This window comes from Mandrillus leucophaeus, unplaced genomic scaffold (genome assembly GCF_000951045.1).
Source record: "Mandrillus leucophaeus isolate KB7577 unplaced genomic scaffold, Mleu.le_1.0 Scaffold3, whole genome shotgun sequence".
NCBI classification, from domain to species: domain Eukaryota; kingdom Metazoa; phylum Chordata; class Mammalia; order Primates; family Cercopithecidae; genus Mandrillus; species Mandrillus leucophaeus.
In genome coordinates this window covers 11,589,864-11,604,867 of record NW_012103142.1, presented here as the reverse complement: position 1 = coordinate 11,604,867, position 15,004 = coordinate 11,589,864, and the positions used below count along the sequence as shown (strand labels likewise).

Sequence of the window (15,004 nt, the reverse complement as noted above, 5' to 3'; positions counted from 1 at the left end):
GATGAAGTACAGGGAGACTCAGTTACTGGAAACAGCAAACCCAGTTGAAAGTTTTCATAAAGAGGATGTGTCTTGAGCAGGCTCACAAAAGGATGGAATCTGGCGGAGAGTGAAACGGTCTTTTAGGACATAGCCCTCCTTTGTGTACTCCTGGAAGCAGGAAAGGATGAGTGATGTGCAAAAGAAGAGATGTGGGGTTTTTTGAGGATCTGGCATAGTATTGGGCAGCATATCCTTTAACGAAAGCTGAGAAGTATCCAGTGCCAAAGAGTGATCATTGTTGTCAGAGGGAGCAGAAAAGTCTAAAAAGAAGAGCCTAATGAAGGGGCCATTGGATTTGTCTCAGAAGAGGTCTGTTTGTAGCTTTCAAATAGCAATTTCAATAGAGTGGCAAACAAGGAATCCAGTTTGGAGAATTAAAGGAGATAGTTGATGAAGAAATGGAAATAGCAGGTATGTTTGAAGAATTCAGCCCGTAAGGGGAGTATTCGCTAGAAAAAAAAGTCTGGATACTGCCTGGTTAATTTATCCATTAGTAGACCCATTAATAAAGACACTAAAGAAATCATGCAGATGATAGAAAGAATTTGGATGTCTCATCTGTTCCCATGCTGCAAAATAGGCATATCTCCATACCATTTTGGGGGAGTCTACCAAGTGTCAAACACTATTGGCTACAATTTGCATATTCTTTTGAAATTCAGAGTTGAGGTAGATTTTGCTATCCAGAAAAAAAGGCAAGAGGAATTGTTTTGTTTTAATAACAAATATTTGAAATTAGACTTAAAGAATTTTTTCAGTTGGAGACTTTGTGAAATGATGGACTGTAACCCAGGTACAGTGGTACATATCTTTAATCCCAGCATTTTGGGAGGCCAAGGTGGGAGGATCACTTGGGCTCAGAAATTGGAGTCTAACCTGGGTGACATAGTGAGAACCCCTACCTCTTTAAAAACATGAAAAATGGATGGACTGTAAATCAAATGGGTCTCTGAAGTCCTTCATCTAAATGTTAGGTTGAATTAATGTGATTCTACATGAAGGCATTGCCATATTCTATATTCTTAAGACTCACCTGTCTTCAAAGCTTTTAAATGAAAACATTTTATTTTGCTATTCTATCCATTATTTGTAAGGCATAAAGTATTGTACATATAGCTAATTTTGACTAGTCTCAGCTGGTATATGTGACACTCAAACAATATCGTACACATAGAATTTAAAGTTGTGGGAAAGAAGCTGGGTCTCTTGCTGAAAATATTCAAGCATCTTTTCGAAGTGTCAGATAATAATACATGATTTTAGTCAGCTTATGAGGACTGAGCACCAATTTTCCTGTCTATGAATACTTTCAGTCTAAACCAGTGATTTTCAACTAGGGGGGCAATTTTGTCCCCCAGGAACAATTGGCCATGTCTGCAGATGTTTTTGGTTGTCACAACTGGTACTACTGGCATCTGGGGGGTAGAGGTGAGGGATGCTGCTAAACATAATCCACAAGTCAGTTCCCCACAACAAAGAACCTTCTGGCCCAAAATGGCAGTCCTGCTGCTGTTGAGAAAGCCTGGTTTAAAGTTTGACCAGAGAGATACACAAAACCAAAAAAAGATTATTATGGAAAAAGCAAGACTGAAGGAGGACAAAAATAGAAATTGTGACTTTCTGTGCCTGCTTCAAATACTGTGCAAGGTTTTCCACATACATTTATTCAGTCTTCTCAAAAACACCTTAAAGGTGGATATTAACTGTCCTCATTTTTATAAATGAGGAAATGCAGTCCCAAGGGGTTTAATAGCTTGCCCAGCATCCAATAAGTGATGGAATTGGAAGTAGAGCCAGCCCTCTTCCCTCTCCACCAGTAACATCACCTTGGTATTCCATGGCAGGGCCTTCCTTGTTCCCTCCTTCCCTGAAAGCTCTTAGCAGTTAACTTGCCAAAGACCGTTTAGTGCCTTTATGGTTGGCACTGCCAGATTTAGCAAAGACTATGTTGGATCTCGTTCCTCCCTTATCCCTCTCAGAGTCCTTGTGAAGGAAATGTATTAAAAAAAAAAAAATTATATAAATTAAGTCATGATCTGTCAGCCACTTAGAGAAGGGTATATTGAATTGAGCGAAGGCCAAAGGGAATTTGCTTCATCCCTTTCAGTCAGTTAAGAAGGCCTTCTGGAAGACCTAACATTTCAGACAAGGATATGCCTGGTAGGTTGGGCAGTCCCATATAAAAGCTTTGAGAGAGGAGTGAGTTGACGTCTTTAAAGAATTCAGGGGACATAGTCCAGAGTAACCTGCTAACTCCTCATTCTGAAGCATAGGTCAGAGGGACGTTCCTTCAGGGGTCCAAGGGAAAGAAAGGGAGGTGATGAGGGAACCAGAAACTTCAATGGTAGAATTAAAGATGAACTGGAGGAAGCAGGGCTTGAGGCAGGAAGGTGTTTGCGAAAGGTAGTCAGTGGCCAGAAATGCAAGCACACATCCCAAACATGGTACTCCTCTCCCTGACCCTACATAAGACTATTAGGGCCACTGCCCAGCCATCAGTTACTCCAGTCTTTCCTGCTCTGCTTGGGCCCTGGTTTCCACAGATCCTCTCCAAGAGGGACCTTGGTCTCTGGGCACTTCAGCAGTGCCGTGCACTCCTCATCCTTTTTCACTTCCTGTTTTACTAAGCAGTTGGGTCTTTACATGGTTGCAGTTCACTATATCTGTTCATGTGGCCATCAAGGTTTTTTGCATTTTCCATGTTTGTTGTTGTTTAAGAGACAGAGTCTTGCTGTGTTGCCCAGGCTGGCCTCTAACTCCTTAGCTCGGGTGATCCTCCTGAGTAGCTGAGACTATAGGTGTCACCCCCTCTCCTCCTTTTGCATTCACTGCAATCTCACCACAATGCCATTTGTTCCAGACTATTATAATTCAGTTATCTTGGACTCCATCCTAGGCAAGTATTTACTGAAGTACTCAAAGGACCTTTTTACGAGGCATGGACTTTATAACAGTCAAGTTCCCATACAGAGTTTAGTTCTTTTCCTCCTCTAGGGCAAAGACTGCGGCCCTTATTCTACTGTAACTCTCCACAGTAGGTAGAACGAAGCTGTACAGTCCACAAGTGCCCAGCAAATGTGTTGCCTCATTTGGGACAGATTATTTCATGTGTATGAGAAGTGCTTATCTGGAAAGATTTTGGCCCTTATTTCTAGTTTAGAAAACTGCTTCATCTCTTCGCTTAGCTTACTAGATACTGCCATATCTCAGAACACAAGGGTGATTCCATCTTTTTCTAAACAAGTTTTCTGTTAGTGCCTAAATCTCTCAGTCCAGCTTTTCTTAGCCACCCCCACTTCTCTTGAATAGGGAGGCAGCCAGGAACAAAATGGATCTCAGGTTTTGTTTGGTTTTGACACATTTTTGTATGCACGCTGTAAATCAATACTATTTTGATTCCTATCTCCTCTTTCCAGAGGCTTAAAATCTACTAAGGGCCTCCCTAGGCTCCAACAGGGCTTTCTTCCCCTGCACTAAGACACCACCCTGATCGATGTCAGTTCAACGTGAGTTCTCAGGTCATTCCTTCTGGTTTGACAAATTGTCTCTGTTAGATAAGCATCTGCCTATTGTTTTACCCACTGGCTTCTAGTAAGATGATTCGCTGGCTCAGGGTTGCTGTGTGGAGGGGGAGCTTGTGAACAGTGGAGCTTGCCATGGGCTTTGATCTGTTTTCCAGGGGCCAGTGGGATGACTTCAGGGTTTGGTACTTTGCCGGGAGTGATGTGTGTTTTGTTAGACTTGTTTACCTCATGGTTAGGACCCAAGTGCCTCCACCAAGCAGGGAACCACATGTTTATCCACTTGTGTTTCAGGGCATTGTTCTTCTGCTGACTCCAGTGGTACCAGAACGTGTCTCTCCTTTTGTTTCCTTTGGGGATTCTTGGAAACTTTCCCCCCTACTTGTTGCTCAGATTAGGTTGTCTCTCAACTTGGTTTTTGCAAATTTGCAGAGTTGCAGGGTGCCGGGAACCCTTACTGGACTGGGGATGTGCCGTCCTCCTACCTCCCTTCATTTCTGCCCATCCTCCATTTGTAGGTTGATTCTGCAGACTGACGTATTGCAGTGACCTTCCCTCTGCAGCTGTGCTGGCTTCCAGACTGAGGACCACGTTGAGTCTCACCCAAATCCCATTCTTGGGTTGGTCTGTGTTCCGTACAAGTAGATCTGTGTGTGGGGTGACGCATTTTCTTTTACATTGAAAAACCTAGGTTGTCTTTGAATTGATTAATAACTACAGTGTTCTCTAGAGAAAGCCTCAGGGCTTTTCTAGTCATTGTTATTCCTTTGTATGTCTGGCGTTGGACACTGAGAGGCTGTCAGGTTGGTTGTTTTGGAGCAGTGAGTATGAATGGGTTGCCCAGAAGACAAATAAGGGACAATTCCAAGCAGTCTGTGTCCAATTAGGTGTTGGTCACAGAGCTCAGTGATCACAGATGCTGCCATGGGCCTCTGGTTGGGTTACAACTGCCTTTTTCCTTAGATGGTCCCTTCTCTTTTTATTGGTGTGTGTTTGTTTGTTCGAGATGGGGTCTCGCTCTGTCCCTCAGGCCGGAATGCAGTGGCATGATCATGGCTCACTGCAGCCTCAACCTCCTGGGCTCAAGCAGTCTTCCCACATCACCTTCCCAAGTAGCTGGGATTACAAGTGCATGCCACCATGCCTGGCTAATTTTAGTAATTTTTGTAGGATTTTGCCACGTTGCGCAGGCTGGTCTCTTAACTCCTGAGCTCAAGTATTTCTTCCCACCTCAGCCTCCCAAAGTGCTGGGATTACAGGCATGAGCCACTGTACCCAGTCTGGCTTCTGTCTTTCTAAAGAAACTGTCAGCAAGGGAGTATCTCCAAGAACTATCTGATTATATTAGCCGAAATGTGGGCTATTGGCTCGGTTCTTCTTTGAATGATGGTTGAAGTTGTCATTCTGCATCTTGGTTAGGTAAGGTAGTAAGATAGGAAATGTATTTAGCCTGACAGATGTGTGCAACTGGTTGTCTTGCCTTCAGGTTCTCTTCTGACTGCCTCTCCTAAATAGGCAAAGCACGGAGGGCATCCCTCTCCGTTTGGAATGGCAATACTTGAAATTCTTCTTGGACCTAGTATCTTCATGGTCGTTATTCCTACCTGTCCATCAACCCTCTCCAGTATAGATGATAAAATGCAACCCTGCAGGGAGGAGAGGATTTCACTCACGACCCTCAGGATGTGTTCTAGGAGTGAACTTGTCTTTTTGCTCATTCACTGGGTGCCACTGGAATAGTGTTAGTTCAGTGCTGTATCTTACATTGTTAATTCTTCAAAGCAGAAACCATTCTTATCTGATTCTCTTTGTGCAGGAACACACACCGCTTGGGTACTTTTGAAGGTCTTTTACATACCACTACCCCACCCTCTTTTATTGCTAGCCACTGTAGGACAGGATCTGACCAATTCCTTTGGATAGAACCAAGATAAATCTTTGCATAGAAAGGCAAAAACAGTGTGGAACTCCTTAATCCCATACCAGAGAGGTGATGCTACCTGGGCATCCTGGGCTTGCCCCTACCCCGCCTCAAGGGCATAGAGCCTTGGCACTAATGGGGTGAACCCTGCGTGCTTTCTGTTCCAGGTGGAGACCATGAGAGAGTACAGACGGAAGGCTGCTTTTTTCCAAATGTGTAGAATTTGAGCTGTTATTTGAAACTCTCTGTTCCTTATTAAATGGCTGACCTAATTTTTCCCCCTTTATCTCTGTAGTGGTGGAGATCCAAGAAGGGAAGACAACTATAGTAAGTATCATTGAGTTGGCCATGTATAACCTCTTTAACACTTGCAGCTGCCTGGCCGCTCCTCTGAGGGAGGGAGGGGCCCAAACTGGACGCCCAGCTCCAGGATCAGCTCCCTCAGTGACCATAAATTCCACAGTCTACTATTTTTCAAGCTGTGCGCTATAGTGTGGTTAATCAGGAACAGTTGCTATGCCTGGGCTGAGGTATCCGCTCTTTGATTAAAGTGGCCTTTTGTATAGCAAGGTCTCAGAGGCCTTTGCTGATAAGCTCTTTGGCGGGTGATGAATCAGTTTCCCGACGGGGAAACTAAGGCATTATTGCACGCCTAGAGGGCCAAAGTAGGTTGACCCAGAGCCAAGAGCCTGGACCTCAGTTCCTTTCTTTTCTGCCTAGAATGACTAAACTACTCCTTAAATGATGCATTTAAAAAGTGACATTCTCCCGGCCCTGGCCTTACTAGCTGGCGCCCTGGCTTGTCTGTTGGTAAGAAAGTTGGAACAATTCTTCATCTACGCACTCCCCCCTTTCGTTCCCTGGGCCCATCCCACCTCCCTTCCTTGGGGAGTCATGGGGCCTAGATTATCCTATAATCCTTAAAAGACAACAACGTTGTTTTCACATGGCCTTCTATGCCTCCAAGAAATCCTCAGCGACTCCACAGAGCTCCCAGAGGCCTCTGTAACTTCCATGTCAACCAGAGATTTAACCCTTTAGGTAGCCAGCCAAGCTCAGTCCTTCCCAAGGCAGTCTTATTCCCAGGACAAGTCCATTAGGTTTCCCCCTAGAATGCTCCCTCTGCCTTTCCACTACTTAGCCTCAAAACAGTTCTTTTTAGGGGACCGCCCCAGTCCCCTTAGGATACCTTTTAGGCTTCTTGATTCAAAGCCAAAACAAGCATTCACTCTATAAACTCCACACTGGAGGAAAGAAATACATCTGACTTTTGAGTATAAAGAGCGTTTTTCATGTGGGTCATGAGTCTGCTGTTTGTAGAATAGATGTGGAGGCATTGTGGCCTATGAGAGCCCTCAGGGGAGGGAAGAGCCCATCCATGCCTTTAGCAGCATGGCCATTGCTGACTGGGTATTATTCTCTCCCCTATGAAATAAGATCAGACACCTACCTCACTAGATTCTGGAGGTTAAGTGAACTAATATATGTGAACCATTCTTAACACTGAGCTACACATATAATGGGGAGTCAATAAATGTTAATTCTCCCCACCCCCGAACCCCTGACCCACTGCAACCCGCCTCCCAAGGCCTACCATGTACTTGGGAATTTTCTCTAACATCTCAGTTTCTGGCATAGTTGTGATTGCCGTGGCAGAAGGAGGGTAGCTGTGCCCTGAACGGCCAAGTAGTACTTCCAGCCCCTTTCCCCTATGCCACTTCTCCCCCAAGAGACAGTGTTGCTTCCCTCCCAAAGCCTCTCAGACCCATCCCAGCCTCACTCTCATAACCCATGGCCTCAGCCAGCAAGGCTCTCTAAACTCCCCTCTTGCAACTGGAGCTAATTCCCAGATCGTTGGTTTATTGCGCTTAGTAATTCCAAAACTGTATCACAGGATACAGCAGCGATAGGGAGGTCATTTCACACTTGGCCTCAGCATGGTTTAAAGGTGGCATCCAAAATGATAAAAGCAAGGAGCATGACAGGGAAATGTATCCTCCCATCTGTATCGTGTTAGTTTTTCCTTTCTTTTGTAAGAGAGAAGGAGTGCCTGCATATCTGCTTATATGGCACAACCCGGGTTTTTTCAGCCTTGCTATTCCTGGCATTTGGGGCTGAGTAATTCCTGGTTGTGAGGGCTGTCCTCTGCAGTGGAGGATGGTTAGAACATCCCTGCTAGATGCCAGTAGCACTCCCTCCCCTAGACATGACAATCAAAAATGTCTCCAGACATTGCCAGATGTCCCCTGGGAAGCAAAATCACCTCTGGTTGAGACCCACTGGCATAGCCTTAGCTCTGTAAGATAAAGCTGGGAACTGCAGTTTCCCCCTAGGAGGACATGTGGGATGGAAGGGATGCTTTCTTTGGACTCTGTATCCCTGTGCCACTTGAAACTTTTTACCATGTGCATGTATTACTTTCCCCCAAAAGCCAGGGAGGGAAAAAAGTATAGTGTTCTGGTACCTTTGTTTTTTCTTTTGAGGAAGGAAAGGTAGCATTCAATTGATACAGCAAATCCCTCCCTCCCTCTTGCCACTGGTATTAAGTTCAGATGGTTTCCATTATCCCTGTAAGCCACCAAACCACATCCCTGTAGCTATCTCAAGGCCTAGCATACAGCAACTACAGAGTAAACACCACAGTTCAGGCAGAGAAACCTCTTAGCTACTCCCACAAGAACCCCCAAGGTAAACTTTCACCAGCATTCCCATCATTTTGGGGTTTGTGCAAAGATAATGTGGCTCCACGCAGGCCCTGTCTCTCACACTGGCTCTCCTTCTCTGTCTCCTAGATTGAAGGCCGTCTCACAGCGACTCCCAAGGGCAGTCCAAATCCTCCTAACCCCTCTGGCCAGTGCCCCATCTGCCGTTGGAACCTGAAGCACAAGTATAACTATGACGTGAGTCTGGGTACAGAGACACTCAGTTCTGTGTGTTGTGAAGCTCTCAGATTCCCTGGTTAACTAGAGCAGTGTCCCCCCGCTTTAGCTACTGCTGCATTTCATAGAACCACCAGAGATGGGAGCATTTTGTCCAGTTGTTCTCGACCCTGGCTGCGCATTAGAATCACCTGGGGAGCTTTAAAAAATAGTGATGCATGGGCTCTACCAGGTCCTCCCAAGCCACTTCGTAGATGTAGTCTCATTCACTGCAGCTCTCCCTCTGAAGAAGACCCATCACCATCTTCAGTAGCCTGGGAGACTGAGGTCACGGTGCAGAATCAGCCTCGGGGGGTGGGGCCTGAGCATTTTTTCAGTGCTCTCCCGTGGCTCTAATGAGCAGCCAGGGTTGAGAGCCACTGATTGAGTTTGTGGTCTGGTTGTGCCTCAGACCACTAGGGCCCTTAACTCAGTTCACAGGGGTTGTCCTCTTGTGGGATAGAATCATGATCTGGGTTTGGCTCTCCTCTTTTATGATGAAGGTGTATTTGAACAGACTTGGTTCTCACTGTGATCTGGGAACACATTACCCTGTCATTCTGTATTGGAGCTATAAAGATACCTGATTGCTCAAGCTCTTCTAGTGCAGTCGTTTCCAGGGAAAGAAGAAAGTAGTGAATAATAACAACAGGTAACATTGAGTGCATACTGTGTCAGGCACTGAGTACTTACCTGTTTTAGTTCACTTAGTTTTCACAATAACCCTATGAAGTAGGTACTAGTTTCATCCTCATTTTACAGATGAGGAAATTTGAGGCATGGAGAAGCCAGTGAACTTGCCTCAGATCCCCCAGCTGGTATCAGAACTGGGATACAAACTCCAGGGACGAAAGCCCAGGCAGAGCCTGTGCTCCTAATGACTACACTACCTCCTCCCCAGAGATGGGGAGGGCGTGGGACTAAGGACACAGACCTGGAGAAATCCTTACTTGTTCTTCAGAGCTCTCACTGGTAACATGAAGCACCCTATTTTTGGGTTTCAGGTGATTCAGGCTCTGGGCCAGTTTGACCTGTAAGTTGTCCCTATGCCCCTTTGTGGAATAGGATGACTAAAGGCAGAGATCCTGGTCAGGTGATAAGAGCAGGAGAAGCCACATGCCAGTGGGATCTGAACAGAGTGACCCAACTAATCTTGTGGGCTGGAAGCCTTGGCTTGAGGCCACCCTGAGGGATGGGAGGGTTCTTTCTGTCCTGGGGCCCTTCTCCTGATGGCCGCCTGGAGTAACAGAAAGCAAGCACACAGGCAAGGGGCAATGTTTCCAGCTGCTCACCATGCGGAAGTTAGTGGGGTTGTGGGCATCCTTGGAACCTCAGCTGCTGATAGGAAAGCAAACCCCACACCCGCCCAGCCACCGTAGGGCACTCTTCCTACCAGCTTTTTCCAGGAAACATACTTGGCTGTCTCCAGCAGAAGAAATCTAATCCCGTCTGAGGTAAAGGCTAAAGTTGTTTTTCCTTTTACCCCTTTCCACTCAGAGCACCATTAGCCTGAGCTGCACAAAGCTGTTAGCTTGCTTGGCAGCCTACGGTGGAGGGCTGGGGCCTCCAGCCCAGTTGATTAGCCCTGGATTAATCCAATCCAAATTCTTTTCATCAGATTCTGAAAAGTACAGGGGTGGGAATTGAAGGCCTAGGTCCCTCAGGAACTGTCCAGTGATTAAAACAAATCTGCAGTTATGCAGCAAGGCGCCTGCCAGGGCAGCAAGTTGGTTTGTGGAACTTGACTGCTAAGATTGGCATGCCAGGCACTTGCAGGGAGGGGAATGGTGAGTTTTCTTTAACCCCTTAAGCCATTCTATGAGAATGGGGTCTTGCTATGTTGCTCAGGCTGGTCTCGAACTCCTGAGCTCAGGCAGTCTGGGAATCGTAACCTTTTAGACCTGGCAGGGAGGTGGTCCCTTTTCTTGATTCTGGCTCTGTGTATCTGTTCCTTTGACAGATCCAAGCAGCCTGGTGAGCACGTAATGGTCTGAAGGAAGCCCAAGAATCCATTCAGATCTGGTTACAGGGGGCCTAGATCATGTGAGATTAAACTTCACAACCCTGGTTCCATCCTCCTTGGCTTTTATGCCTTTCTAGCACTTCAGAGGGAACGGCAAGAGGTGGAGGGGCTGTTTGCATATACTCTGGCTTGTGGTATATAGACCTTAAGGTCTAAAATGTTACAAGTTTTCCTCTTGTGTGGAAACATATGGCAGCCTCCTAACCCCACCTGAGCAGACATTTTATCCAAGAAAGATGCTTCAGGTTCATAAAAGATTGGTGATACTTCTTGAAAAGTTTCTGTTCTCTAACCTAGTCTATCAGAAGATCTCACGAGGCTAGGTGTAGGGGTGCAGTCCCAGAACTCTGGGAGGCCGAGGCGGGCAGATTGTTTGAGCCCAGAAGTTCAAGACCAGCCTGGGCAACATAGGGAGACCCCATCTCTACAAAAATTAGCCAGGCGTGGTGGCACGCACCTGTAATCCCAGCTCCTCAGGAGGCTGAGGTGGGAGGACCACTTGAGCAAGAGATTGGGAGGCAGAGATTGCAGTGACCCAAGATTACACCACTGTACTCCAGCCTGGGCAACAGAGTAAGCCCTTGCCTAAAAAAAAAAAAACTCATAGAGAAGCTGGGAGCTTTTGGGGTTGGTAATGGGGTACAGAAAATCTTACTGAGTTGGGATTAACTTTTGTTGCGTGAAGGTAGCAGACCAGTGTGCAAAGCTCTGTGTGGAGGAAGTGATCTCAGCCAGGTTCCCAGGAGACATCAGCCTCCCCTATAGACCATGAAGCCCTAGCTTCCCAGCATCAAAAGCAAGCCCAGCTGACCATCATCCCCTATTTTCGGTTTCCACTAGGATGTTCTGCTGCTTAGCCAGTTCATCCGGCCTCATGGAGGCATGCTGCCACGAAAGATCACAGGCCTATGCCAGGAAGAACACCGCAAGATTGAGGAGTGTGTGAAGATGGCCCACCGAGCAGGTAGAAGGTCCTGCCCCAAGAGGGGCAGAGGGCTGCAGGCGCTCTCTCCCTACCCGGCTGCCCCATGTTTCAGCCCCTCCTGGAAGAAAAGAGGATATCCAGAGTGTTAATTATACTCCCCATCCAATGCCAACCTCCCCACTCCCTTGGGCTTTCCCTCTGGCCCCCTCAGAGCTGCAGAGGGAGCTGCAAAGACTATCCCATCTTCCCCCCACTCAGGTCTATTACCAAATCACAGGCCTCGGCTTCCTGAAGGAGTTGTTCCGAAAAGCAAACCTCAACTCAACCGGTAAGCAAGCCTGGGTGTGAACAACCTGAGCGTTCTGCAGGCCCTTAGCCCTCACTGGCTTCTACTGGGGAAGCTACTTGCCGGAAATCATCCCACAGCTCAGGAAAGCTATGCACCTTGGCTGTCTGTTCCATTCCCTGCCAGTTTGAGCATCCACCCCCATCAGTCCACCCCTGCTGCAGTCTTTGCTTCTTCTGTTGCCTTCTTTGCCTCAGCCTCTTTCCTCTGCTGCTTCTTTTGCCTCAGCCTCTTTCCTCCCCTGTAGCGCCCTTAGCAAAGGGGCAAGGAGGGTAAAGGCCTGCTGATTGGGCATTAGAATGTGCTAATCCCCCATTTATGACATCACACTGGGTTGCTATGGGGATGTTAGTACTACTACAAACTTTCAGTATCCCAGCTCTCTCCAGTGCTGGGGTTATTAGAGGACAGAAGGCCTTAGAAATGGGAGGGCCTTCTGGGTTAGTGCCACTGAATAAAGCTGTGCAGGTCACACACTGGACAACTTCAGGGTAATATCCATGTGGACTAAGTCACAAATAGTGCTGCCCAGAGTTGTACAGTTAACAACCTACACAGCGCCATGTGGCAGCCTAGGAGGCCCTGAGTTCATATAGAGAAGGAGAGGATGGCCCCCAGCCCCTGGAATCACTCTGTCTACCTTTTAGTCTAAGCAGGACCCTGTAGAGTGGGGGCAGATTCTTGTCTGACATTCAAGCAGCTGTCCCATTGCAAGTTCCCTTCTTCCCTCCTCTCTGGCATCAGCAAGCACACTTACATAGTCTTAGATCTCTAGTATCCCCTTGATGAGAGTAGAGCCAGGTCTGTAGAATTGATTTGAGGGGGTTCTTCTCCCCTGCGAATGGCCCTTTCCTCCTGTCCAGCTGGTGGTTCCCAGACTGGAGTGAGGAACATATTAGGTGGGTGCAAAAGTAATTGCAGTGTTTGTCCTTTTTTTAATGGAATTGCTCTCTGTAAGGTATCAAAGATGACTGACACAAAGCAAACGCCTCAGCCCCCAGCAAATCTAGGCTGATCCCCACCAGAACGCAGGCATGGAGGGTAAGGGGCTGCAGGGGTTGTGGGATGTGGGAATGCAGGGCTTCTTCCTGGTACCCTGCCTCTCTGTCCCTGGAGGCTAAGTCAGAGCTGGACGTTTACCAACACCATGCCAGCACCCTGGCTGTGTGCCCATCTCTACCTGCACCCCCCACATTGCTAGCTCAGCCATCTGCCAGCAGCTCTTGGAGAGCAGGACATGCTAACCTCTTCCTATGTCTCCTAACTGTGCTATGGACCATTTGGGGGTTGAGCCCACCCCCTCTGGCTTTTTAAGAGACAGCAGCAGGCCTGAGGACACAATCCATCCTGCCTCAGGCCTTTGAAGCTAGGCCAGGCACCCTCCCATACATCCGGCATCCTTTAACGTGACACAGGATTGATGATGTGTGGGGGCTTGTTGGTTGCAAAAGGCCACCCTGAGCGGGAGGGGGAGTTCAGGCTACGAAGGAAATGGATTCCCTTGCAGGGGAGTCTCATTTAATGCTGCCATGCATGGGCCCAGGCTCTGCTGGGGCCTGGTGAAGCCATACTTTGTCCCTCCTCCTGCTGCCCCTTCAGGAGAGGTAGGAAGGGGCTGGTTTAGGAAAGAGACTTGGTTCTTGCTAGAGTTGGGGTGTTCCCAAAGAGCTAGCTGGAGGCCACCCAGCCCACCCCCTGCCGGCTGGCTGCTCCATGTGGCTCAGGCATCAGACCCAAGGCCAGCTAAAGCCCAGCTTGCCTCTCCAAGGCACAGGAGAAAGAACAGCTTTAGGGCAGTAGCTCTGGAGAGCCTTTTCAGCTTATCCTCTGCATCCCTAAATCTCAATGAGCACCCCTTTTGGGGAGCCTGCTCCCATACCCCATCTCTTCATGTACCCCTCTGAAGCCTGGGAGAAGCCAGCAAAGGGGCCATCCCTGGTCCCCTCCCTTTACCTTATTCTTCCATCACCCAGCACCACCGACCATAGAAAAAGCAGTCTCCTCACACCTGTAATCCCAGCACTTTGGGAGGCCAAGGCGGGTGCATCACTTGAGGTCAGGAGTTCAAGACCAGCCTGGCCAACAGGGTGAAACCACGTCTCTACTAAAAATACAAAAATTAGCCAGGCGTTGTGGCGGGCGCCTGTAATCCAAGCTACTCCGGAGGCTGAGGCAGGGGAATCGCTTAAACCCAGGAGGCGGAAGTTGCAGTGAGCCGAGATCACGCCGCTGCACTCCAGCTTGGGCGACAGAGCGAGACTTTGTCTCAAGAAAAAAAAAAAGTCCCTGTAGCTAGCCTCCTTCACAGTCATCACCCTGGCCAGGGCAGTGACAGTTCCGGGAGATACACGGAAGGCCCTCCCCTCCCTGCCCAGCACACACTTGGAGTGCAGGTCAGCACCTCCCGCAGCTTGCCCTCAACACAGGGCTGGCAAGGTCCAGCAGAGCTCAGTTGAACTGCATAAATCAGCAATCATTTTTTCACTTCTTTTATCTAAGAGTTTTTAGCTAAGGTTATTGATTTTTTTAATAAAAAAACTTTTTCTTTGACGGTCTCTAGAGACAGCTGGGTTGAGCCCCAACCTAGAATGGAGGCAGGGGAGGATTCCTGGCGTTTGTCATGGCTGAGCTTTCAGAATGAAGGATGGGCCTTTCTGGACAGGATCCAAGTTTTATTCTGGACAGAGTAAAACCCAATCCCAGCCGGCATGAGCCACTTTTCTGGGAACTATCAGGGCCCTGATCATCCCCAAAGGAGGCCAAAGGTCCATGGGCTGCAGCCATCTTTCCCCACCCCCCTCCTACTTACAGGAACCTTCCTAGGCTAGAGCCACGCCCACGGGCCCTTACCCCTTGATTCTCATCACAGGTTGGGTGAGGGGCAGGGGTCTTACACCGGTTATGGTACCCTGGGGAGTTCCCTGAAGGCTGGGGTAGCTGAGTGAGCCAAATGGAGAAGAGTAGTGGGTTCCTCCAGGCCCTTACATCAGCTCTTCTCACCCCATGGTTGAAGCCAGAGAGGAATGATCTGCTCTTCAGGCAGCCTCTTTTACGCCTTTTCCTCAGCAAACACACACCAGCATTGACAGTTATAAAGATCAAGGGGGCTGGGCGCGGTAGCTCACGCCTGTAATCCCAGCACGTTGGGAGGCCGAGGCAGGCTGATCACGAGGTCAGGAGATCGAGAGCATCCTGGCCAACATGGCAAAACCCCATCTCTACTAAAAATACAAAATTAGCTGGGTGTGGTGGTGGGCACCTGTAATTCCAGCTACTCAGGAGACTGAGGCAGGAGAATGGCTTGAACC

The 15,004-nt window shown here is 48.1% G+C and overlaps 1 protein-coding gene across 1 annotated transcript in view; it reads left to right on the top strand.

Moving 5' to 3' along the window:
• Positions 1-5,777: 5,777 nt before the first annotated feature.
• The window catches only part of MRPS18A (mitochondrial ribosomal protein S18A), a 10,309-nt gene continuing 1,082 nt past the window's right edge, over positions 5,778-15,004 (top strand). Inside the window, exons 1-4 of the mRNA XM_011986804.1 lie at positions 5,778-5,811; positions 8,277-8,384; positions 11,266-11,389; positions 11,609-11,678. Of these exons, the coding sequence (XP_011842194.1) occupies positions 11,308-11,389; positions 11,609-11,678 (152 nt within the window). The 5' untranslated portion in view covers positions 5,778-5,811; positions 8,277-8,384; positions 11,266-11,307. The remainder of the gene's footprint in view (positions 5,812-8,276; positions 8,385-11,265; positions 11,390-11,608; positions 11,679-15,004) is intronic.